Here is a 23174-nt window from a genome sequence, read left to right as displayed (position 1 = left end):
ATCTTATCCGAGTCTCGAGGTCGGGTGCCTTAGAGCTCAAACGGGGCTGCGGTGTTTTCTTCGCCTGTCAGTGCCTTCCGGCAGCCGGCACTGGTTACCTCCTTGGATCTGGAAACGGCTGAAATAAGGCAGGCCAAGGGAAGCAGCTTTTCCACAATTAGAAACACGTGCCCAGTCACATCTAAGGAGCCGGGTCCAGCCTGTCACAGACTGGAGCGGAGCCACACCCCCTGCGGCAGGCATTGAAGTCACTGGCTGGGGGCACCACCCTGAGGACCTGTTGGAGGGGCATCACCTTACCCCTTTTGCTCCTGGTCCAGAGGGAGGGAGTAGGGGAGCAGGCCAGTACATGGCAGGAGGCTGCATGCCCCAGCAAAAGGTGAGGCTAAGAAATCAGTGCTCTGGCAGACCCATGACCCAGGTGAAATTTACAGCTGCATCAGATGGCTGGGGAGCTCCATCCCAGAAAGGTGCTTATTTTGAAGCTCTGGAGGGGAACAGGGTGTTCTGATTTCTGCCAAGTGGCATCACTAGCTTCCCTTTCTGCAGCTGCCTGCTTTAGTACATTCCATCTTTCTTTTTTCTGTCCTGACCTTCTTTCTGTATTCTGCTCCTCTCAAGCTCGCTGACGCACTCATGGTCTCTCTCTCTCACTAGTAATGATGTGTTTTGTTCCTCCTCCTTCTTCATCCCCGCTGTGTCTCTCATGATCTTTCCCTCTCTCCTTCATCACCTGTCTTTATGGACTTTGGCCATGCTGGGCATTTTTACTGCCTGCTTTCTCTTATCTGAAAAGACAAAGAGAGCCCAGGTTCTGGAAATGCTAAAGGAAAACAAGCCTTGCTAAGCTGCCTCTAGCTCACTCCTGAGTAAAGAATGAGCCAGCAATACCAAGAAATCCAAGTGGAGTTCCCGGAGTTGGAGAGAAATGTAATGTGACATTGATAAGGGACCACAGGAGGGAACACAAGGCAGGAAAGAAAGTCTGCTTGTGGGAAATAATTTTCCAAGCCCTGGGGGACCGGCAAACACAAAACCGCTGGTTTCTGAGGAACAGCCATTCTAGTCTCCCCCTTTTTCACACTGGCATCTTCCTGCTGCCCAGAAAGCAACTTGGCCAGCATCTTCAGGTGACAGACCCAGAGCCCCTAGTGGCCATGGGTACCACTGACAGGAGCAAGGGGGAGAGAATGTGGGCATGGGAGGAGAAGAATGATGTGCATGTAATTCAAGAAAGGCCGGTGTAGTGGCAGAATAAGCAACTGGGAATTGGAGGGATGGGGACCCAAGGGGGTAGTCCTGTCTTTGGCACTAATTATCTAGAATATTACTTCACTCACATATAAGATGAGGTTCTGGGTCTCTCTGACTGCCCCTGAGGTTGGAACCATGCCTCTGGGTAGTAGGGTACAGACCTCTCCCTTCAGTACCAAGACCTGTCTATAAGTGAGCCCCAACTGTGTCACTCTCAGCACTGCTCATATAACAGTCAACCCAGACCCCTAGCCAAATGGCTTCTTCCTGACTTTCACCCATCAGACCAGAGCAGTGTGGTTCATGGAGCAGAAGCTGGCTTGACTAAAGGAAGGAGAGTGGTTTGAGGATCCATGTGAGAAAGTGCTCATTAGCCCTCTGCTAAAGATACAAAATGACCCTTTGCCTGCCCAGCTGAGCAAGAAGCCAGAATCCTGTGTCCAAAAGCAAGGGAGGTCCTAAAGACAGTCATCCAGTGGTCATGGTGGGGATAGCTTGTGCTTTGTGAGCTTTTGGGGGAAGGAGAAATAGCTGTGTTATGTACCCTCCCCCATCTCCGTCTAGCATCAGCAGTACTTGCCCACCCTGCTTCATGCGGTTGTCCCCTGATGTAAAAACCCTGATGTTTACTCTCTAGGGAAGCACAGTGGCCCTGTGCAGCCTCAGTATTTTCTGAATTGATTTGTCCATCTAGCCATCCTCTATTCAGTACATATTAACACCTACTGTGCGTCAGGCCGTTACAGGATCTCAGGATCACCCTAGCCGGCAGTGTTGTTAATGGCTGTGTGTGCACTGTTGGCTGCAGAAGAACAGGGAAGTTTCCTTCTTTTCTGGACCTGATGAGTAGAGCAGCTGCAGCAACATCAGCATTCCTTGCTTTTTGTAGGACACTCCTTCCTGTACAGAATGGGTGGTGCAACCAAGGTACATGGACAAGCTTGAACATCTGGGCTCCTTGTGCAGTGCCTTGACCTTATGTTCACCACTCCCGTAGCCCCCTAATCCACCTTTGTGCCCACTCTTCCAGACAGCTTGGGTTGAAGGACCCCAGAGCAGGTGATTTGTGGGTGAGCATCCTGCTGAGAAAAAGGTTGAGACGTGAGAAATTGAGGCAAAGGATCAGGGATAGAGGAGGAAGCAAGAAGGGAGAAGCAATGCAGCTTTGCAGGGTAGGTCCTGATGTGTGATATGGTGGCTCGAGAACCCACCAAACCATCCCCTTTCCCATCTTCTCTGCTTTGCAGCCAACTGTCAGCATTATCCTGAGCAAAGCATGCCCTCTTTTTGAGTTCCAGTTTCTTAGCTTATGAACAATAAGGATAACCATGTAACGTTTTGTACAGTCATACACCGGTTATAGAGCATATTCATGGCATTAAAATGGACCACACTTCTTTCCATTTTACAGATAGGGAAGGGAGGCTCAAAGAGCTTGACTGGCTTGTCCAGAGAGTAAGTGACCACGTTGGGAAGGGCATCATGGCCATTGGGTTCTTCAAGTTCTGCGTTGTCTGATTCTTACTTTGCCCAGGCTGCCATGTCCCTCCGAGGGAGCCATCTCTGCCTCTGCTCCTCAGACCTGCTCAACCCCACCCCCAGTGCTACCATTTCACTCCTTACACAAGCTGCTCTGAGCTCTACTGGCTTGATCTGTACTTGACAGAGACACCAGAAACCCATGTGGTCCTCTACCCGCAAGGTGTTGCTGGATAGAGCTGAGGAGAAGAGGGATAAAGTCACAGCCCTGGCTCTGTGATGGTCTTAGGAACTTAAGACCAGCCCCACAATCCCCTAATTCATCCTTAGAGGATTTTCTGAAGGAAGATTTATTTATTTATGTTAAAGATTCACTGATATTCTGTTTCAAAATGGACTAGAGAGATTGATTTTAAATTGCTTCTTTTACCGGTAGTCTATAATGTATTAATTTAAGGTAAAATTGTCTCCCAAATGTTTTCCTATTCTTTCCTTTCAACTTTTGTAACCCTTGGATCTTGTGCACCTCGACTCCCTGAGTCAGTTGGGGTGGACTCTGCCTGGGGAAGCCGCAGAGCGGAGGCGTCCGCAACAAGATAGCACACAGTGGGGCCACCCTTTCCGTTCTGCCGGGAAAAATGAACTTAGACTCTCGACTCCTGAGCATCTCTTGGCTCTCCATAGTGACATCTTTTATGGCCTTTGATTGTAGCCTCTGGTCCGTAAAGTTAGGAGACCAACCAAACTCTGGGGACAGAGAACAAAGGACTCGTGTCTGTGAACATCTCAGCACTCCACTGGCCTCGAAAGAGGTTTGTAACTCTTGGGCCTGTGTGTCTGTGCATCTGGGTTGTGCACATGGGCCTATTACTGTATGGACTACGGAGGAGGCTGGGGGATAACCCAGGATTGATGAAGGAGTATGAAGAGTCTTTTGCCCTGAATCTTTCTGAGAGGAAGTGCGCAGCTAGAGTTACCCTAGGGCGAGCCTGTTTACTACTGTATTGAATTACCAAGGGGAGAAACAGAAGGTGGTGACCCTCCAGCTATAGGATCTGGGCCTGTGGAAGAGCTGAGATGCTATCATGTGGAGCATGTGATGTGGAAGTTCGCCAACCAGGTCAGCACATTGGTGACCTCACTTTCGCTGCCTGCTCCCGGTGCTCCCCCCGCTCCCTCCACCTGGTGTCCTACGAGGCCTGTGACCGGCACTCCTTTGGGGCCCTGGCGTGTGCTGCCTCATGAAGGCTATTCCCCTGCGTCCTTGTCTTTCTCTGGTATCTGGACCTGCATTCATTTCCTATTACTGCTGTAACAAATTACCATAAACTTAGTGGCTTAAAACTACACAGATGTGTCGCCTTACAGTTCTAGAGGTCAGAAGTCCTAAACTCAAGGTGTCCAAGGCTGAGGCCCCACTGAAGGCTCTGGGGAGAACTGTTTCCTCACCTTTCCCAGCTTCTGTATTCTTTGGCTCGTGGCCCCTTTTGCACCTTCAAAGCCAGAAGCATAGCATCTTTAAATCTCTCCTTCTCTCTCTTTTTTTCTTGAAATATATATAGTTAATTTACAGTGTTGTGTTTATGGTATACAGCAAAGTGATTTAGTTACAGATTTTCTTCTTCAGATTCTTTTCCATTATAGTTTATTAAAAGATACTGAATGCAGTTCTTTGGACTATACAATAGGAACTTGTTTATTTTACATATAGTACTGTGTATCTGCTAATCCCAAACTCCAAATTTAACCCTCTCCCCCTTTTCCCTTGTGATAACCATAAATTTGTTTTCTATAAAAATATGGACTGTTTCATGAATTTGCTTGTCATCCTTGCGCAGGAGCCATGCTAATCTTCTCTGGTCATTCCAATTTATTAGTGTGTGTGCTGCCAAAGTGAGCACTCAAGCCTTTCTCCGTCTCTGACTTCTGTTTTCCATTATCACATCTCTTTTTGTAACTCTGAACTTCCTGCCTCCCTGTTATAAGGAGGCGGGGCCCCCTCAGATAATCCAGGATCATCTCCCCACCTGAAGATACTTAATCACATTTGTGAAATTCCTTTTGTAAGGCAACATTCACAAGATTAGAATGTTGACACCTTTGAGGTGGTGTGTCTGCCCACCACAGGCCCAATGAGTTCTGGTGTCTTGTCAGGGAGAGAAGTGAAACAGAGGCTTCGTGACTCCCCAGGGATCACAGTGTGAGGATCAGGGCTGGCCTGGGGTGAGGGAATCAGAGTTTGAGGATCAGGACTGGCCTGCGGTGAGGGATACCTTCTCTTAGGGAGCAGGAGCTTACCTACCCTCTTCACGGTGGACGTTCCAGATCGGCACAGGCACTGTCATGGGTCTGACAAGGATTCTGCCTCTCTGCTGATCCTACAGATTTCCTAGGGCAGAAAGCACTGAGCCCTGCTTTCCCACCTACGTGGCAGTTACCAGGCCCTGGGTTCTGGGCAGGGTAAGAGATTACTGGGTTCTGAGTCCCCTCCTCCTGCCTGCCTCATTTTTTTGTCTCTCTCCCATTACGTTGACATTAAGGTTTTCAAACGGGGCAGATTAAGTAACCAACCCCTGACTTCAGCATCTTCTTGAAGTCTCATCTTCTTGATAACCTTTCACCGTTCCTTTTTTTTATAAGCCAGGAAACAAAAGAAAAAGAGAGGAGAAGATGCCCAAGAAATACAGAGAAACCTGGAATTCCATGGGGCCCTCTAGAGAAGCAGCAACCCTCCACACAGTCAGACTACAATGCGCAAGAACCCATCTTATGTCTTCCTGTTTATTTTGTCCAGCTAGCCCCACATTATAAAAATTCTCTAATGCTAGGATCTTCCTCACCTATAAGAAGCATCTCTGGGGAATTCCTTGGCAGTCCAGTAGTTAGGACTCTGAGTTCTCATTGCCTAGGGTCCAGGTTTGAGTCCTGATTGGGGGAAACTAAAATCCCACAAGCTGTGGGGCTTGGCCAAAAGGAAAAGGAAGCATCTCTGATTTCCTTGGGCTGACCTAGGGGCTCCATGTGGATGCCTGCCAAGCTTCTGTGAAGAGCTCTACTATCATCATGTTGCTTTGTGATCTTTTAGCTCAGCCATCTCCCCTCTTACAGTGTGAACTTCCTAAAGAGAGGAAGGGACTTGTGTCTTATTTATAACTCCCCCCACCAGGGTATCTAGTAAGGTTCTTTGTAGATGACGGTTGGATGGATGGATGGATGGAGACTCTCACATCTCAAGCTGTAATTGCCCCTCATCCCCATCTACATGTGGCTTCCGTAAGGTCTCTGTATCTCTAGCATGCAGAACTCAAGATCTGGCTGGGAAGAGAGCAGGGACATAGCCCTCAGCAACAGAAAGTGCTCTGGGTATAGACAGAGACAGAATGCCTGAGGAAGGCAGGGTCTTGGCAAGTGTTGCCTTTCCTCACTGACCTTTCCTCTTGGGATGGAAGCTCAGGTTTCAGCCTGCTGTGAGGGAGGCTAACCTGGGGTACCAGGAGACTGAAAGTACCTTCTCTCCCCTCAGTCACATGCTGTGATTGCCTGCAGGGCCAAGGGTCAGACGGGGTGGGGGGTGGGGGGTGCTGCAGCCATTGTCCAAGGAGATTAGTGTCACAGGCGGCCTATCTCCCCCACCCTATTCTCAAGATTTCTCTATTATGTCTGAGTGAGTGAGTGAAGTTGCTCAGTCGTGACCGGCTCTTTGCGATCCCATGGTCTGTAGCCTACAAGGCTCCTCTGTCCATGGAATTTTCCAGGCAAGAGTACTGGAATGGGTTGCCATTTCCTTCTCCAGGGGATCTTCCCGACCCAGGGATCAAACCCTGGTCTCCCGCAGTGCAGGCAGACGCTTTACCGTCTGAGCCACCAGGGAAGTCCCTATTATGTCTGAAAGATTCCTGAAAAGTCTAGAGGTTAAAGATTAGTTAAGGGCTGGGTTCTTGTGGGGGTAGGCTTAGGAAGGACAGAAGACACGCACAGTAAGTTAACTTGACAAATGGTCCTTTCCTTCAAACTTCTCGATGTCCCCAGGAACACTGTGAAGAAGCCTTTCTGGCTGCCTGGTTAAGCTGGCACATGGGGAGGTGACCTCATTTTGCCCTCTCCTCCCCTTGGCAAGGATGATCTCTGCATGATGACATCATGATCTGGTTCCTCATTCTGTAATCCTTACCTCTCCTGGAGTCACAAGGGTTTTGTTTCCTAATCTCCTTTCATACATCAGTCTCCTTTATCCTTTAGTCATTGTTTGTATCTGCTTGAACTCCAGGGGCCCAAGGGCCCAGACTTGTACCTAGGGGCCTGGGGAGGAGTTGAGATTACAGACCTAATTACTTGTTACCAGGCATGTGATCCTGAAATCCTTACTGAATTGAGCAAGATAATGTGTATGTATCAGGACATCTCAGCCCATCTGGAACATTTACAAAATGTTCTCCTAGTTCGGGCACATGAAATCCTTCCTCTGAAAACATGTTTTGATTCTCATTATATGACACCATCTTGGATAAAAGCTCCTCCACTAGGAATCAAGAGTTCCTGCCCTTGAACTTATGCTTCCTGCTGCTGTTTTGATGATGTGAAACCAACTGAGAAGGTTCCTGGAGAGCTGGGGAGATTGGTGCCCACTGTAGAAAGTGCAGACTGAGATGAGACTGGAGGATTGATGAATTGTGGCATTTTCTTTATTCAAGTATTAACTATTTGTTGAGCACCTACTATATGCAGGCACCAATGATATGCCCTGGCTTCCGTGGTGTCTCAGTGGTAAAGAATCCACCTGTCAACGCGGGAGACTTGGGTTTGATCCCTGGGTTGGGAAGATCCCCTGGAGAAGGAAATGGCAACCCACTCCAGTATTCTTGCCTGGAGAATCCCACAGACAGAGGAGCCTGGCAGGCTACAATCTGTGGGGTCGAAAAAGAGTCGGACACGACTTAGTGATTAAATAACAATGGCAAATGATATGCCCTGGGGTTAAAAATATGAAAAAGTCATAGCCCTGCACTTCTACAAGGAGACACAGAAAAAGAGATAATTGTAATACAAAGAAATAAGTGCCAGCCTTATTAACAAAGTGGTCTGAGAGTAGAAAGGAGGAATGAACTTTGTTTCTTGTCTACAAAATGCAGCTGATACATCTTACCTGGCAGGCACCTTGTTAGGAATAAATAAAATAATAAAGACTCATGGTGCGGGTGACATTTGAGCTGGATCTTGAAAGATGAGGAAGTTCCCTGGTAGAAACAGCACAGGGAGGAAGGTTACAGATAGATAATACTCTCAGGTCCTTACCCTGAGGAGATGTTCTCAGAATCAAGTAAGGTTGGAAAATACTTGGAAAGTAAAAGCACAGTTTCAGGAGAAGGTGTTGATAGAACTTGGTCAGCTGTTCAAGGAAAATCTGAGGCCTGATTAGAGGCTTGAGGAGACAGAGTCTCACTACATGTATGGCTTGTCCCCTGGAAGGTTGAGGGCACATCCCGGTGTCTGTTTCAGGGGAAGGGGAAACGAGGGGATTTTAATTTTTTTCCCATATTCTCAAGTACTTCATAACCATCAGGAAGCTGGGTAACTGCAGCCCCTGTGCTCCCCTAAGTTGCTTAGGCAGTGTGGCAGTAAAACCATCCTATCACGTAGCTTTTGAGCTCTTGGCCAGCCCTTGGAGGTTCCATGTTGTTAGTGTTTCTATGGGATCCTTGTGACTCCCAGCCCCCCATGCCACCAAAGAAGATATGGGGATGGTGGCAAATAAACATGAAAACATGCTCAATAGCATTAGTCTCTCAGTTCAGTTCAGTTCAGTCGCTCAGTCGTGTCTGACTCTTTGCGACCCCATGAATCACAGCACGCCAGGCCTCCCTGTCCATCACCAACTCCTGGAGTTCACTCAGACTCACATCCATTGAGTCAGTAATGCCATGCAGCCATCTCATCCTCTGTTGTCCCCTTCTCCTCCTTCCCCCAAACCCTCCCAGCATCAGAGTCTTTTCCAATGAGTCAACTCTTCGCTTGAGGTGGCCAAAGTACTGGAGTTTCAGCTTTAGCATCATTCCTTCCAAAGAAATCCCAGGGCTGATCTCCTTCAGAACAACAGACTGGTTCCAGATAGGAAAAGGAGTACGTCAAGGCTGTATATTGTCACCCTGCTTATTTAACTTCTATGCAGAGTACGTCCAGAGTCTTTTCCACTGAGTCAACACTTCGCATGAGGTGGCCAAAGGAATGGAGTTTCAGCTTTAGCATCATTCCTTCCAAAGAAATCCCAGGGCTGATCTCCTTCAGAACAACAGACTGGTTCCAGATAGGAAAAGGAGTACGTCAAGGCTGTATATTGTCACCTTGCTGATTTAACTTCTATGCAGAGTACGTCCAGAGTCTTTTCCACTGAGTCAACTCTTCGCATGGGGCCAAAGTAATAGAGTTTCAGCTTTAGCATCATTCCTTCCAAAGAAATCCCAGGGCTGATCTCCTTCAGAACAACAGACTGGTTCCAGATAGGAAAAGGAGTACGTCAAGGCTGTATATTGTCACCTTGCTGATTTAACTTCTATGCAGAGTACATCATGAGAAACGCTGGGCTGGAAGAAGTACAAGCTGGAATCAAGATTGCCGGGAGAAATATCAATAACCTCAGATATGCAAATGACACTACCCTTATGGCAGAAAGTGAAGAGGAACTAAAAAGCCTCTTGATGAAAGTGAAAGTAGAGAGTGAAAAAGTTGGCTTAAAGCTCAACATTTAGAAAAAAAAAGATCATGGCATCTGGTCCCATCACTTCATGGCAAATAGATGGGGAAACAGGGAAACAGTGTCAGACTTTATTTTTCTGGGCTCCAAAATCACTGCAGATGCTGACTGCAGCCATGAAATTAAAAGACACTTACTCTTTGGAAGGAAAGTTATGACCAACCTAGATAGCATATTCAAAAGCAGAGACATTACTTTGCCAACTAAGGTCCATCTAGTCAAGGCTATGGTTTTTCCAGTGGTCATGTATGGATGGGAAAGTTGGACTGTGAAGAAGGCTGAGCACTGTAGAATTGATGCTTTTGAACTGTGGTGTTGGAGAAGACTCTTGAGAGTCCCTTGGACTTCAAGGAGGTCCAACCAGTCCATTCTGAAGGAGATCAGCCCTGATCAAAACCTCAATGAAATGTCACTACATACCCTTTTGAAATGGTCGGACTTTTGAAGCTGACAATACCAAATGCTGCCAAGGATACAGAGCAACAGGAGTATGCATTCCAGGTGGGAATTCAAAATGATATAACCACTTTGGAAAACAGTTTGGTTATTTCATATAAAGTCAAACTACATTCACCATATGACCCAAAATCCCATCCCTGGAAATTTACTTAAATGAAAACTCCCCTCAAAGACCTCTATGATCCACTCAAAAACTTCTGTGCAGGTGCTTATAGCAGCTTTATTTATAATAGCCCCAAACTGGGAGCCACCCAAATGTCCATCGCCTATTGAATAGAAAACTAATACATTCATATAGTGGAATGTTCCTTGACAATAGAAAGGGACTATTAATGTATACAGCAACATGAATGGATCTCAGAACCATCATTTTAAGTGAAATAAGCCAGACGCAAAAGGCTGCATATTGTATGATTCCATTTATGTGACATTCTGGAAAAGGCAAAACTTTTGGGACAGAAGTTAAATTGGTGATTTCCAGAGGTAAGGGAAAGGGGCTGACCTCAAAGGAGCACAATATAAAAAAGGACTTTTAGGGGTGTTGCAAATGTTCTGTACAGAGGGTGTTGAAGTGACTAAACAACTGAATACATTTGTCAAATCTCATCAAACTGTACACTTACAAAAATGAACTTTACTAAATGTAAATTAGAACTTGAAAAAGCTGAGTAACAAAAGATTCCCTTAAACCTTGTTACCCTAAAATCAGGTTCAGGAAGAGGACATCCAGGATTCTACCAGCTGCTTAGGGCTCCTCTTGAGCACACAATATCTTGAGCCCACATTCATGCCCTGATGAGAGGCTGATTTTTCCCCAAAGTCAGTGTCCACACTTCCATGCTCACTTCTGACTTCTAAGCCTGAGCAGGGCGTGTTCTGAGCAAGCTCTAATTTGTGGCAAGCAATCCGCATTTGGAACCCCACCTACTAACCCCTCCAAAGTTTCAGATGCTGGTGATGAGCCTGCAGCATTTTTGGCTCGCCTATTACAGTCTCATCATCAGGACCGAGGAGCGTTGCTGCTTCTGTCCAGAGGGATCCAGTAGTCTCCTTATGGCCCTGAGGATGTGTTTGGGGGTCTGTCATTGCAGTGCTCCTCACATGGATCAACTGCTCCAGTGTGCGGTGGGCCACCCGGGTTCAAGACATCTTCACAGCTGGCAAGCTCCTGGCCCTGGGCCTGATCATCATCATGGGAGTTGTACAGATCTGCAAAGGTGGGTATCATCAGAACACGCCAACCCTTGCATGTATACACACCCTCGCACTGTCCCTGGATGTGTGCACAACCTGAGATGTCCCAATTCTATCCTTTTCTTATGTATTATTACTATTTATTCTTTTGGCTGTGCCAAGTCTTAGTTGTGCCATGCGGGATTTAGTTTTCCCAGAGCAGGGATTGAACTGGGGCCCACTGCATTGGGAGCCTTAACTCCCAATGCAACTAGGGGAGTCCTTGAATGACTTTTCTTATTCACTTGCTTGACAAAGGGAACAAGAAACCAATTTCCCCAGGATGGTTGGGAGCTGAGCACCCCCTGGGGTGCCAAATTCTCTCCTCCCATGCTGACCTCATGGTTCCAGCACAGGTAAATGAAGATTCCATATTTCTAAACATTGCTGTTTGTCCCAGCTCCAGGAAAGCTCTTTGTATCTTATATTTTATCTTGTCTGTATCTTAAATGGGAGACAGAGGAGATTTTTACACATTTCAGAAATTACTCAGCTCCACAAGAGAGAGCTCTACATTCCTGGGGCCCCTGCCAACATTCCCCATTGGATTGGCCCTTTCCAAGCCTGAGTCTGTATTTGGTTTCCATGGTTCCCATGGCAGCACCAGACTTTGCCTAGTGTCACTACCTCCTAGAGAAAGTCAGATGACAAACAGGGGGACCTCCCACCCGCCCACAAGCCCTGGAGGTGGTACGGTGTGTCTGGATTTTGATTCCAGGAAACAGAGTTAAGGTTCAGCTCTATTATGGGCCTAATTATTTTCATCCTTTGGATTCATTTCTTTAGCAGGTGGTATTATTTTCAAGAGTTGAGACTTAAAGAAATCGCTGGGCTGTCTTTTCGAAGATATGAGGCTCTCCTAATCTGGCTCAAAGCCTTCTCCCAATCACTCTCATCTCATTATTTCCTGTCTAAATGCTCGATTATGGGTGAAGATATAACGTATGGTCAGCTACTCTGTATCTCATTACAGTCTTAGCAGCCTTTCCTGAGGACCCCCTGTGTACAGGATACTGTGCTGAGGGCTGAGAAGGCAATTGGAAAGCTGTCCACTGAAGATTGCCCGTCTTCAGGAGATCTATTCCATGAAAAGATAGACCAAATGCACACCCTAGGAAGAGACAGGAGGATATTGACGAAGAAAGCACAGCAAGCTTGAGCTAATAGCATCACAGAAGCTTATGTTTGAGCGTCCGTTGTTCTTGCTGCTTTCTCCATGAAAATGTACAAACTTGAATATGAGGGAGGGTGGTCAGAAGACTGCCAGTGACTCCACTCCTGCATCTCTGAGTCCTAGTGAGCCAGCTCCATTTACCCTGCCCTGCCCAGTAACCTCTCCCAGTCTTTCCTTCCAAGGAACTCTGCCTTTTGAAAAAGGAACATTCAGAGCTGTGCTTTGGACCTGAGCCCCCCTTTGGACTCATCATTATCATGTTCTGGGGGGTCCTGAACTTCTCAGCCCATTTTTGGCCCCACTTCACCAATATGTGGGGTTCACTGGAGACCAGGGACCTGGGGCTGCCAGGCTCTGACATGTGTCTCTCTGAGCAGCCTCCTGTCTGTGTGTCCACAGGACAGTACTTCTGGCTGGAGCCAAAGAATGCATTTGATAATTTCCAAGAACCCGACATTGGCCTCATCGCACTGGCTTTCCTTCAAGGCTCCTTTGCCTATGGAGGCTGGAACTTTCTAAATTACGTGACTGAGGAGCTTGTTGATCCCCACAAGTGAGTTACAACAGCTCTCCCCCTCCCCCTTCAATATCCAAGGCACCTGCCACTGGAAAGAGGGAGCCAGGTGCCCAGCGCCCACTTCTCCCGATAGCCCCCTTCTGACCATGACCTGGGGAAATGGTTCATTTTGAACCATTCAAAATGGTTCAGCCTGAAGAAATGGTTCATTTTCCAGGAACTTAGACCATTTGTCACTCACCCTGCAGGAGAAAAACAATCCAGTGACTACCCTGGAGCAGATTACAAGCTGAAAGTGGTGCTGAGATAACTCCACTGCCTTAGAGAATGAAATGTGCCCTGAGAAAATTCCAGGCATCTTACTCACCTGTCTTGCAACAGACAGGTCTTTGTCTTGAGATGTAGGAATTATGGGGGGGTGGGGGGGGGTGAGCGCATTGTGGAGACTCTGGTCAGGAAGAGATAAACAGGTATGGAGTGTACTTCCAGCCTAAGCTGTCTTATTTCCTTTCAACTGTCCTTCCTGTATGGAGACAAAATCCACCCCCCAAGTAGAGGGAACATCACAGAAGGCTGCAAGGTCAGCTTCCTGCAGAGAGACAGAAGGCACTCCCCAGACCCCCTGACTAGGCAGGTGGTCCCAGGTGCCAGACCTGCCCCCTCTCACCTCCTCTCCCTCTACAGGAACCTTCCCAGAGCCATCTTCATCTCCATCCCACTGGTCACATTTGTGTATGTCTTTGCCAATGTGGCTTACGTCACTGCAATGTCCCCCCAGGAGCTGCTGGCATCAAATGCAGTCGCTGTGGTAAGAAATTAAACCTGAGGAGGGGTAAATTAGGAATAGGGCCTAACAGAGATGCACTCCTATATATAAAATAGATAAAGAATAAGGACCTACTGTATAGCACAGGGAAATATATTCAATATCATGTACTAACCTATAATGGAAAAGAATCTGAAAAAGAATATATATATATATATATATATAAAATATATCACTGAGTTGCTTTGCCTGAAACAGTAAGTCAACTATAGTTCAACTTAAAAAAAGGATAGAAATCAAACTTACATGCCCTCAAAACTAAGACCACATTGTAAATCAACTAAACTCCAATAAATATTTAAAAGCAAAAACTCTCATATGCCCTCAAACCAGGAACAGTGACATAGCTTCACGGGTTTAGTCCCACTCACTTTCCCCTGATCCATGACTTTGTGGGTTTGGAAGTCTTCTCAAGTCCTTAGGGCAGAAGCCACACCTTCAGGTGTCCAGGAGCAATCAAAATATTTACTATCTGACCCTTGACAGAAAAGTTTGCCAACTCCTGATCTGTGGTGGTAGGTTAGTCACCAGATCATGTCTGACACTTTCAATCCTATGGACAGCAGCCCACCAGGCTCCTCTGTCCACGGGACTTCCTAGATAAGAATACAGGAGTGGGTTGCCATTTCCTTCTCTAGGGGATCTTCTCAACCCAGGGATTGAACCAGCATCTCCTGAGTCTCCTTCTTGGCAAGCCCACTCTTTACCACTGAGCCACCTGAGAAGAACTAACTCCTGACCGAGGGCACTTTAAACTGTATACGTGATGATTGTATAAAGAAGATGGGTTCCTCCTCAGAAAGTCACTGTCTTGCACAAGACATGCCATTTCCCTCTGCCTCTATGACCACACCTGGACAACCTGACTCCTTCCCGCATCAGGGAAAAGCGTGTGCAGTTTGTGTTCTTTGGGGAAAGAGATCTTGCAGGTCCAAGGCATTCTGGTCCTTGTTACCTGGGAAAGACCTGGGAACCACATAGTTCCCTCATGTGGCTTCACCCGGACCACAGCCCCACCCCGCCACTGTTCTCACACGTCTCATCTCTGAAGACCATCAAGAAAGAGGCCCTGCACTGTCTGTTCACAGACATCAACCCTCCCCAGCAAGACAGCTCTTCTGAACAACCCTTTCCCCATATGTGCTATACGTTATGCATAAACACAAGTGCCATAACTCAAGTATGTCCCTCACTCAGAGAATGTGGAAAAAGCTGCTCCCCAACATTTTATATCCTTTCAATACATGAAGACTAGTGTATAGCTTCACCACCTTTTCTTTAGCCTACGTAGTGGTTTTTTCTTATCATACCAACCACCCCCCCCAATATCTTCTGTTTCTATGAATCAAGATTTATTTCTATTTTACAGATGGAAAAGCTGAGGCTCAAAAATTAAGAACTTTGCTCAAGATCTCATAGCTCCTAAATGCTAGGCTATGATTTGAACCCAGCCCGCCTGACTCATTAGTGTATCTTGTACGAGAGGCCTGGACTCACACAGCTGGCTTCCGGTCCTCACCCTCCACTTTCTGGGTGTGTGATCTTAGGCAAACTACTTAATTGCTTTGTGCCTCAGTTTCCTTATCCATACAGCAAGGATAACAAATGTTTATTATTATCATCACCAGCACACAGTCCTGTTCATTATTCAGTCCCAAACATCCCTGACTCCTCACTGTGTAGTCATCACCAAGGGAACTGGGGGTGCACGAGCAGCCAGGACACGGACTCCATTGTCCCTCCTTCCCTGGACTCTAACCTGAGACTCAGCAGGGGTGGGTTTGGGAGGGAGCCTTCTCAGCATTGACACGCATGTGGAAGGCTGTGAGCTCTCCTTCTCTACTCACCCTCTTGTTTTCCCTCTCAGACTTTTGGAGAGAAACTCTTGGGGGTCATGGCCTGGATCATGCCCATTTCTGTCGCCCTGTCTACATTTGGGGGAGTCAATGGGTCCCTCTTCACCTCCTCCCGGTGAGTGCCATCCAGGCCCTTCCAGGGCCAGGGACCCCTCTGCTGTGCATATTGCTCTGTATATGTGGGGGGGGCTTGTCTCCATCAACGGGGCTCTGTGTGGGCGCCTGGCGGAGGAGCCTGTGCTGCTCATGTGGTGACGCACGACGTGTGTGGCTTTACATGTGGTGGCAAGAAGCACCAGCCTTCCCACCTCATGTCCAGAGGAGCAGAGGGCTGAGGAGGCCCGGGCCGTGTGCTTGGCAGCAGGACAGCGTCTTGCCTGCAGCCTTGGAGTCCTTTTCCACTTGCCTAGAAACAGGCCATGCTGGCTGGAAAGGAACCCCACTCTGAAAGGGACCAGGAGGGACCCATGCCCGGGGCCTCTGGGCTGCCCTCCCTTGAAAGTCCTGGGTCTAGACTGCAGGTGGAACCGGCTCATCTCTGAGTGCCCTGAGGGTGCAGGCTCCTCCCTGTTGAACAGACAAAGCAGTTGTGGAAGGCCCTTGTGTGGCCACCATGAGACTCAGGTAGGGGTGTGAAGTGAGAACTAGGGAAGAACGAAAGGGAAACATTTGTCCAAAGCCATATCTCACCCCAAACTCTCAGGGAAGCCCAAGGTGTGAGTGGACCCAGGAGTCCCCAGCCCCCACCTCTGCACACCCGGACATCTGGCCCCCTCTTTGATGTCCCATCTGTTGTCTCCAGAATGGGCGGTTGAGCCCAGCAGATAATGGATGATTTCCATTGCTGTGGCTCAGAGGGTTCCTCCCAGGGTTCTTAGGAAGCCCCCCTCCCCCAAGGACACAGTCCTACTCACAAGCTGTGAGCCCCTGAGTTCAACTGCTTCCCAAACCACCAGTCATATCAGGGAGGAGTTCCCATGAAATGACAAACGAGTGTCATGTTTTCAGGACAGGGAAGGGAAGAGGGCAGGGCAGGGCAGGGAAGAGGGAGTGTGGGCGTTCCCTTCACCCCAGGACCCTCCGGCACTCACCCACGGCAACCTCCTATGCGTGTTACACAGGAGCAGTGGCCACCTGGAGGCCCCGGCCAAGGGCGAGCGGTGGAAGATCAGTGACCCATGAGGCTCTCTGGGATCTTTTGGAAGAGAGTGACTGGCTCCAGTCGCTTTAGAGTGGGGTTTGTCCCTCGGGCAGGCTGAGCAGCAGTCTGCGTGCATGTAGTCCGGCTGTGTGTGCATGCGGAGGCGGTGGCCCGGTGCGCTCAGCCTTGGAGTCAGAGGCACAGCTCACCCAGCAGGCCTCCTCAACTCATCCTTTCAGTTCCTTCCTCCCTTCCCTCCTCTCTCTTACTCCTTTGTGTTTGGGGGAAGGGAGAGGATGATTCTTCCTGAGGAGTAGGCGTGTGTATGCGTGTGTCATGCTTAATGTCCTGTCTGCTCCGTGGTTGGCTCGCCGGGCAACGATTGTCTCTTGTGAACTTGACTTGCCAGTGCTGTTGTACCTGTCAACTCCCTTGGTCCTGGCTGCATGTGGAAGAGAGATATGAACATGGGACCCTGGTTATGTGCATGGTGAGGCCCACAGAGCACCTGGGGCCCCCTGGGTGCATGAGGCTGCCCTGCAGAGGCGATGCCGTGTAGCTGCATGAAACTATGAAATGGGCGAGGTTGCTGATGGTGGCAACGATGGTGTGCATATGGGTACTTGGGGCCATAATCAACCCTCACACTCCTCAGGAGCTGCTGCTGATCGCCCCACTCTCCACCATACCCAAACGACAAAGTGACAGTTCTCTCCAGACTACCCAGCGTACTGACTCTCTGCCATTCTGTCCCCCCCATCACATCCCCTTCCTCTCACCCCTTAGCTGATCCTTTCCCTCCAAAATCATAGAAAAAAGAAAAAGTGGTCTAATTTCTACTAATATGTAAATGACTCCTAACAGCTTACAGTATTCTTTTTTCTTGGGAGAGGAAAGAGGAAGAAGGGCTGCTCTTTATGTTAAAATTTCTCTCTCTCTCTCTTTTTTTTTATCCTGGCTACACTGGGTCTTGCTGCATCAAACAGGCTTCTCTAGTTGTGTGTGGGCTTGGTTGCCCCACAGCATGTGGGATCTTAGTTCCCCAACCAGGGATCAAACCTGTGTTCCCTGCATTGGAAGGCAGATTCTTAACCACTGGACCACCAAGGAATTCCCTAAAATCTCTCTTTTTAAAAATAATTTGTAAACATTAATATACAAGTCATGATACTATAGTATAGTTTTGCAGTATATTACCAATGGGAGAGTTTTGGGTGAAGACTATGTAAGGTCACATTATTTCTTACAACTGCATGTGAGTCTACAAGTATCTCAGACAGAAAAATTATCATTATTTTAAACTTAAAAAATAAGTTTGGGGGAATTTCCTGGAAGTTAAATGGTTAGGACTCCATGCTTTCATTGCCAAGGGCCCAAGGTTCAATCTTGGTCAAGGAACTAAGAGCCTATAAGCTATGGCACAGTGCAGGAAAAAAAAAAAAAAGTTTGAGTTTCTTGTCTATTTTTTTTCAATCTTTTTTCTCTTACAATATCTTTGTATGTACTCCTTTTACTAACTGTATACATTTCTTTAGGATGGTTTTTTGGGATTAGAATAAGTAGTTTAAGGATATAAATTTTCAGGTACATACCACAAAATACCCAGATCATAAATGTTCAGATTGATGAATTTTAACGATTGTAGACAACCATGTAACTACCACCCAAAACACGATGATATAGAACATTTCCACATATCCCCCCTGCCAAGTTCTCATGTGTCCCTTCCTCATCCACATCCATTCCCTACCCCCCACAAGGGCAACTACTTCTTCACCAGGATATATATTTTCATGTACAGTTTATTCCCCATGCCCCAAAGAACCTATATCCTCTGAGGGGGGAGGTACATTTTTTAAGGGATTAAGGCATTAAGCAAAGGAGAGAGAGGCTACTCCTACAGCTCTCCAAGCTTTGTGAGAGACAGAGTAACAGCACGTCATCAGGAACCCCAGATCACACTCAAGGTCTCCACACCCCTGAATCCATCCACGTATCCACTGACTGCCTCTGGTTTGCCTGCACCTGCATTTGTGAACGTGGGTCCTTTCACTAGTGGGCTGGAAGGTGTGCACGAGGAGTACCTGGCTGGAGTAGAGATGCTCCTGTGTGGGCAGAGGTGGACACGGATGAGGGAGCTGGGCTAGGGAGGGAGGCTTGGCTGGTCCATGGGAAATCCCAGGCTGACCTGCTTTTCTCTCTGCCAGGCTGTTCTTTGCCGGAGCCAGGGAGGGCCACCTTCCCAGCGTGTTGGCCATGATCCACGTGAAGCGCTGCACCCCCATCCCAGCCTTGCTGTTCACAGTAAGGGTCCCTCCCTCTGTCAGCCCTACACATACCCTCCCTCTTTGTGCTATTTTGAACTGGGAGCTCATACTTCCCAAACGTGCCGCTGTTACCCTTGTGCTCCTAGGTTTCTTGGGGCCTCTGATAATCTAGCAAATGGTATACATGGGCCTGATTAATATCAAAAGATACAGCAAGGAAGGAGCCTAAGTCCTGAAATGCCTTAAGTCTCCCAGGCCGGCTCATCTCATTCTTCCATCGTTTTGAGTCAGACTGAAGTAGCTGCTTCCAGATTATACAAGCTCACAAAGAAGCTTTTTTCCTTGGCTCCTCCTGCCCCTGTTACCCACAGGGTTGCAGCTTTGGGCCTCTGCTCCTGGCTGATCACAGCACACTCCCACCCTTCCCCATCAACCCTCTTGCCCAAGGAGGCTCTGCCAGTCCTGGGGAAACACCATTGAAATAAATCTGGTGTTCACCAAATCTGGTGTCACACCAAATAAGAAAAATCAGAAGGGAAGACTGGTAAACTGAAAGTGGAGAAAAGGAAACAAGGGGGTTGTCTGGTAAATGGAGGCAGAATTACACAAGAGTAGAATCATTTATATAGGGCATACAGAAAGAGAAAGACTTATCCCCAGTGAGTCTTTGGTTTTTTGTTTTTCCTTCTGGATCCCAACTAAAATATCAAAAATGACTTTGGTCTAACAGAGAAGCAGTTAGACCAGAGAGCAGAGCTCTCAAGAGTCAAGGGCATTCACTGTACATTAGAAGAAATTTCAGAACGTTCCGATACAGGAAGAAGGTCATCTTGATTGGTCAGTAGTGAAAGGCAGCTGGAGAAGGCTCAGTGCTCCCAGTGAGCCACAAGATTTTTTTCAGTTTGCACCATTGGGGCAGGCTTATGATGGCAACCCACTCCAGTATTCTTGCCTGGAAAATTCCACGGACAGAGGAACCTGGTAGGCTACAGTCCATGGAGTCGCAGAGTCGAACACGACTGAGCAACTTCACTTTCTTTCTTTTCTTTATGACTACCAGGCAACTACAGGAAGAATCTGGCTTTTTCATCCCTTAAATTCTTCTTATTTTCACCATCAGATCTTACAGGAGAACTGAGCCTTCTATTGGCCTTAACAAATTAGCAGAGGGAAAGAATATGCTTCTGAGAGATCCACTGAGATGATTTTGAAATTGGGAAGTGAACTCTGTCAAGAAAACTTCAGAAGGATGTTATGACGATTACATGAGTTAATATTTGTAGAATGCTAAAAATAGAGCCTGACACTTAGGAAGTGCTATATAACTGTTTATGACATTTAAAAAAAAAAAAAGGAAAGAAGAAAAATAAATTAGATGACTCAACCAGGAAAAGAGGATGAGGGCAAGAATAAACCTTAATCTACAGTTAACAGTCTTCCCTAAGGGATAAAAGACAAAATTAGCTTGAGCTTCAACTAGGGAAGAAATATAAATGAGACCAGAGTGGCATAGAGCTGGGTACCACCAGCATTGCCCATCCAGGGGTATACAGCCAGCATCTGTTCTGAGTGGTTAGTGCCCATGTTGTACCCATGGTTAAATGTTTTGATTATCACTCCTGCAGTAAAGAAAGAACTTCCTGGTGAAGAAGCTGTTAGCAATGACCTGGGTTTCTAGGAGAAGCTATAAAGCCTCCATTTTGAGAGATCCACTGTGGAATGGCATTGTCTGCCTAGAGGCAGGCGAGCAGCCTGCCACCAGTAAACAGCTTATCCGGTCTCCCAGGGCCTTTCTGATCACTGATGAGCTTCTTCCATGCCCCCCAGTGCATCTCCACCCTGCTGATGCTTGTCACCGGCGACATATACACGCTCATCAACTACGTGGGCTTCATCAACTACCTCTTCTATGGTGTCACGGTTGCCGGACAGATAGTTCTTCGCTGGAAGAAGCCGGACATCAACCGCCCCATTAAGGTGCTAGAACCTCCCTGTGGGGCCCCCTCCCCCTCCTCCACTGCTTCTAACTGAGCTCAGATTTTTTTTTTTTTTTTCGACCCCATAGACGGCAGCCCACCAGGCTTCCCCGTCCCTGGGATTCTCTAGGCGAGAACACTGGAGTGGGTTGCCATTTCCTTCTCCATGAGCTCAGATTTTTTAAGAATCACCTTGTTCTCACTGTTGACCAAGCCTCATCATCTCCACGATGGTGGGAGACCCTTTGGGAAGCAAAGGCCGTGTGTGAAGGGGGCAGCCATTTCCATTCTCCATGGGACCAGAGCAAACTGCAGCTGGAGGAATAGGTTCCATGACCTGATAACTTCCATCATGTCATTTTTTCCATCATGTCATTCCTTTGTTTCCTGTGGCTCTAAGGCTTTAAAAAGTCAGCTGACTTTTCCTGGACCTTCTAATCTGACTAGTCTCCTCCTTGTCCCTCCACGTAACTGGCTTTACTCATTCAGTCTCTCCATCTCATCCCAGAATGAATTTCCTTCTCCCATCTGCCTCTCCAAATTTTAACCATTTTCCATACTCAAGAACCTTTCTTGAAGTTTCCCAGTCCACTTCAGCACTCCATGATCCTCCCTTTTTAAACTACTATAGCCTTGCACATAGTAAATGCCTGGTAAATCTCTTGATTGTACAAGAAATAATTTTGTGATAGGAATAAATGGGATTGCTCAGAACAACGTATGCTAGAGTGCTATAGGTTCTCCTGCAAATTTGAAGAAGAGGGTATATCCCTGAGCTATTGAACAATCCTATTCTGGAAATGAGCTTCCCTGGTGGCTCAGGCAGTAGAAAATCTGCCCACAATGCGGGAGATCTGGGTTCAATCCCTGGGTCAAGAGGATTCCTTGGAGGAGTGCACATCAACGCACTCCAGTATTCTTGCCTAGAGAATCCCATGGACCGAGGAGCCTGGCGGGCTACATTAGTCCATGGGGTCACAAACAGTCAGACACAACTGAGCAACTAACACACGTTCTAGAAACACAGGGAGACTAGATGCTCTTCACATCTCAGTTTTCCATTGCCACTCTCCTGCCATGCTTAGAAAGTGTGCTAGAGGGAAGAGGAAGCAGAATAACGCCATCTCCCTACCACTTTCGTACCCTCTGAGAGGAGAGGACAAGGAGGAGAAAGGCAGTGAGTCTAGAACCTTGAGGAAGACTATGGGGGACTTCCCACCTGTGGTCAACAAGAGGATGTTGGACCTGTAGAGTCTGCTCCTTCTTGAAATAAACAAGGCCCCGGGCTGCCTCATACCACACTAGCTTTCCTGATTTCTTGGGTCTTAGGTTTATCCTCTCAAATGGCTTAAAAGAAATTGGAGCTGACTCTGGTGAGAGGAGGGACACTTTCCATACCCTGCCAGCTGGGAGAGGGTAGGGGTCTGGTTGACAGGAAGTTTCCTTCTTGACCCCATTCACTTCTTCTGCTCTCCTTCACCTTCGGCCCTCAGCAGACGTATAGCAATATACCAGCAAGCTCATCAACCCCCACGGGCTTCTGTTCCTGCCACAGGCATGCAGCTGCATGGTGAAGCCTTGTTTGATCCCTCCTGGGACGACAATGAGGATTGTCCCCTCCCTAGGCCCCCACACTCCTCTTACTGTCCCACTGCCCATGTTCACCAACATCCCTCGACATAGCACTTGCCCTGTCAAGGCTCGGGGTGGGGGAGCCACAGAGCTGAGTGAAGCCCAGCTTTGCCCTCCAAATGCTTCCCTTTGGGAAGAAGAGGGAAGATGTTCTGATCTTGGGGGCCACAGGGGCCACACAGGTAACAGCGACTCTGATCCACAGGTCAACCTGCTGTTTCCCATCATCTACTTGCTGTTCTGGGCTTTCCTGCTGGTCTTCAGCCTGTGGTCAGAGCCCGTGGTGTGTGGCATCGGCCTGGCCATCATGGTGACAGGGGTGCCGGTCTACTTCCTGGGTATTTACTGGCAGCACAAGCCCAGGTGTTTCAATAAGTTCATTGGTGAGTTGCTGAACATTATGGGCAGCCAGAGGGCCCCTGGTCTGGAGTAGAGTGGTCACTGGTCTGGCTAGAGAGCCCCACCAGGATCAGGAGGCTGTCTACAGAGCACTGGAGAAAGGGTTGCCACAGGAAAGGTCTCTGCTCAGAGACCTCTGAGGAGAGGAGAACTCTGGGCATTTCCACGCAGACCTTAGGCCTGCCGGAATGGCCATCCTGGAGAAGCTGCCAT

The 23174-nt window shown here is 47.9% G+C and overlaps 1 protein-coding gene and 1 non-coding gene across 4 annotated transcripts in view; one reads left to right on the top strand and one right to left on the bottom strand.

Annotated features, from left to right (window-relative positions):
* Positions 1–23174, top strand: part of SLC7A8 (solute carrier family 7 member 8) — a 52547-nt gene that overhangs the window by 26988 nt on the left and 2385 nt on the right. For 2 of the 3 annotated variants that reach the window (XM_006066467.3, XM_044925311.1), the window contains exons 5-11: positions 11032–11157; positions 12747–12900; positions 13549–13672; positions 15558–15661; positions 18895–18991; positions 20782–20931; positions 22768–22945. In XM_006066467.3, the coding sequence (XP_006066529.1) occupies positions 11032–11157; positions 12747–12900; positions 13549–13672; positions 15558–15661; positions 18895–18991; positions 20782–20931; positions 22768–22945 (933 nt within the window). Of the gene's footprint in view, positions 1–11031; positions 11158–12746; positions 12901–13548; positions 13673–15557; positions 15662–18894; positions 18992–20781; positions 20932–22767; positions 22946–23174 lie in introns of those variants that run through there. The other variant, XM_025296090.2, reaches the window with a different exon arrangement.
* LOC112577915 lies at positions 4527–4634 on the bottom strand. Its single transcript, XR_003102112.1, has one exon. It is a non-coding gene; the product is annotated as a U6 spliceosomal RNA (small nuclear RNA).

Source organism: Bubalus bubalis, chromosome 11 (genome assembly GCF_019923935.1).
Source record: "Bubalus bubalis isolate 160015118507 breed Murrah chromosome 11, NDDB_SH_1, whole genome shotgun sequence".
Taxonomy (NCBI): Eukaryota; Metazoa; Chordata; class Mammalia; order Artiodactyla; family Bovidae; genus Bubalus; species Bubalus bubalis.
This window is presented reverse-complemented; position numbering and strand designations above follow the sequence as displayed.